Here is a 697-nt window from a genome sequence, read left to right as displayed (position 1 = left end):
GGCTGGCAGCCAGGCGTGCACGGGGACAGGCCGTGTCACCGGTGTCCCTGTGGGGTGAGCTGCGCGAGGCTCCGTCCTCACCCTGCCGCTCTCCCTGCAGGAAGCAAGTCTTGGGCACAAAGGTGGATGCGGAGCGGGACGGCGTGAAGGTCCCCACCACGCTGGCAGAGTACTGCGTGAAGACCAAGACCCCCGCCCCAGACGAGGGCTCGGACCTCTTCTATGATGACTATTATGAGGATGATGAGATGGAGGAGGAAGCGGACAGCTGTCACGGTGATGAGGATGACTCTGGCAATGAGGAATCTTGATGCCCCTCTGGCATTGCAAAACTTGCTATAAACTACTGAATTTTACCTCAACTAGGACAAACTGGTTTGCATTTAGGATCTGTCAGCCCTGAAATTAACTCTCTACCTCGCAGGGAGACTGTTCTGCTGTTGCAAAGGAAATCCCACCGCTGTCTTTGTAGGAAAAGCAAGAAAGAAAAACCCTATTTTATAAATTTCCTGGGTGGGGGCGGGTGGGGAGGGGGAAGGCACGCTGGGGCTTTCACAGATCCACAGAAAGCGGGGAGCCGGTGGCTCTGGGTGGGTGAGGAGCGACGGCTGCCCGTGGTTCGGGCGCATTCAGCCCCGCGTGGGAGGGACGGTGCGGGGAGGCTGCGGAGCCGGGGCGCGGTCGCTTTGGGTGGGAA

General features: G+C 59.0%; 1 protein-coding gene across 1 annotated transcript in view; it reads left to right on the top strand.

Moving 5' to 3' along the window:
- Positions 1–472, top strand: part of LOC104469687 (ubiquitin-conjugating enzyme E2 R1) — a gene marked incomplete at its 5' end in the record, with an annotated part of 738 nt that extends 266 nt beyond the window's left edge. Inside the window, one exon of the mRNA XM_010084287.1 lies at positions 101–472. Within this exon, the coding sequence (XP_010082589.1) occupies positions 101–311 (211 nt within the window). The remainder of the gene's footprint in view (positions 1–100) is intronic.
- Between the last annotated feature and the right edge of the window lie 225 nt (positions 473–697).

This window comes from Pterocles gutturalis, unplaced genomic scaffold (assembly GCF_000699245.1).
Source record: "Pterocles gutturalis isolate BGI_N339 unplaced genomic scaffold, ASM69924v1 scaffold39625, whole genome shotgun sequence".
Lineage (NCBI taxonomy): Eukaryota > Metazoa > Chordata > Aves > Pterocliformes > Pteroclidae > Pterocles > Pterocles gutturalis.
This window is presented reverse-complemented; position numbering and strand designations above follow the sequence as displayed.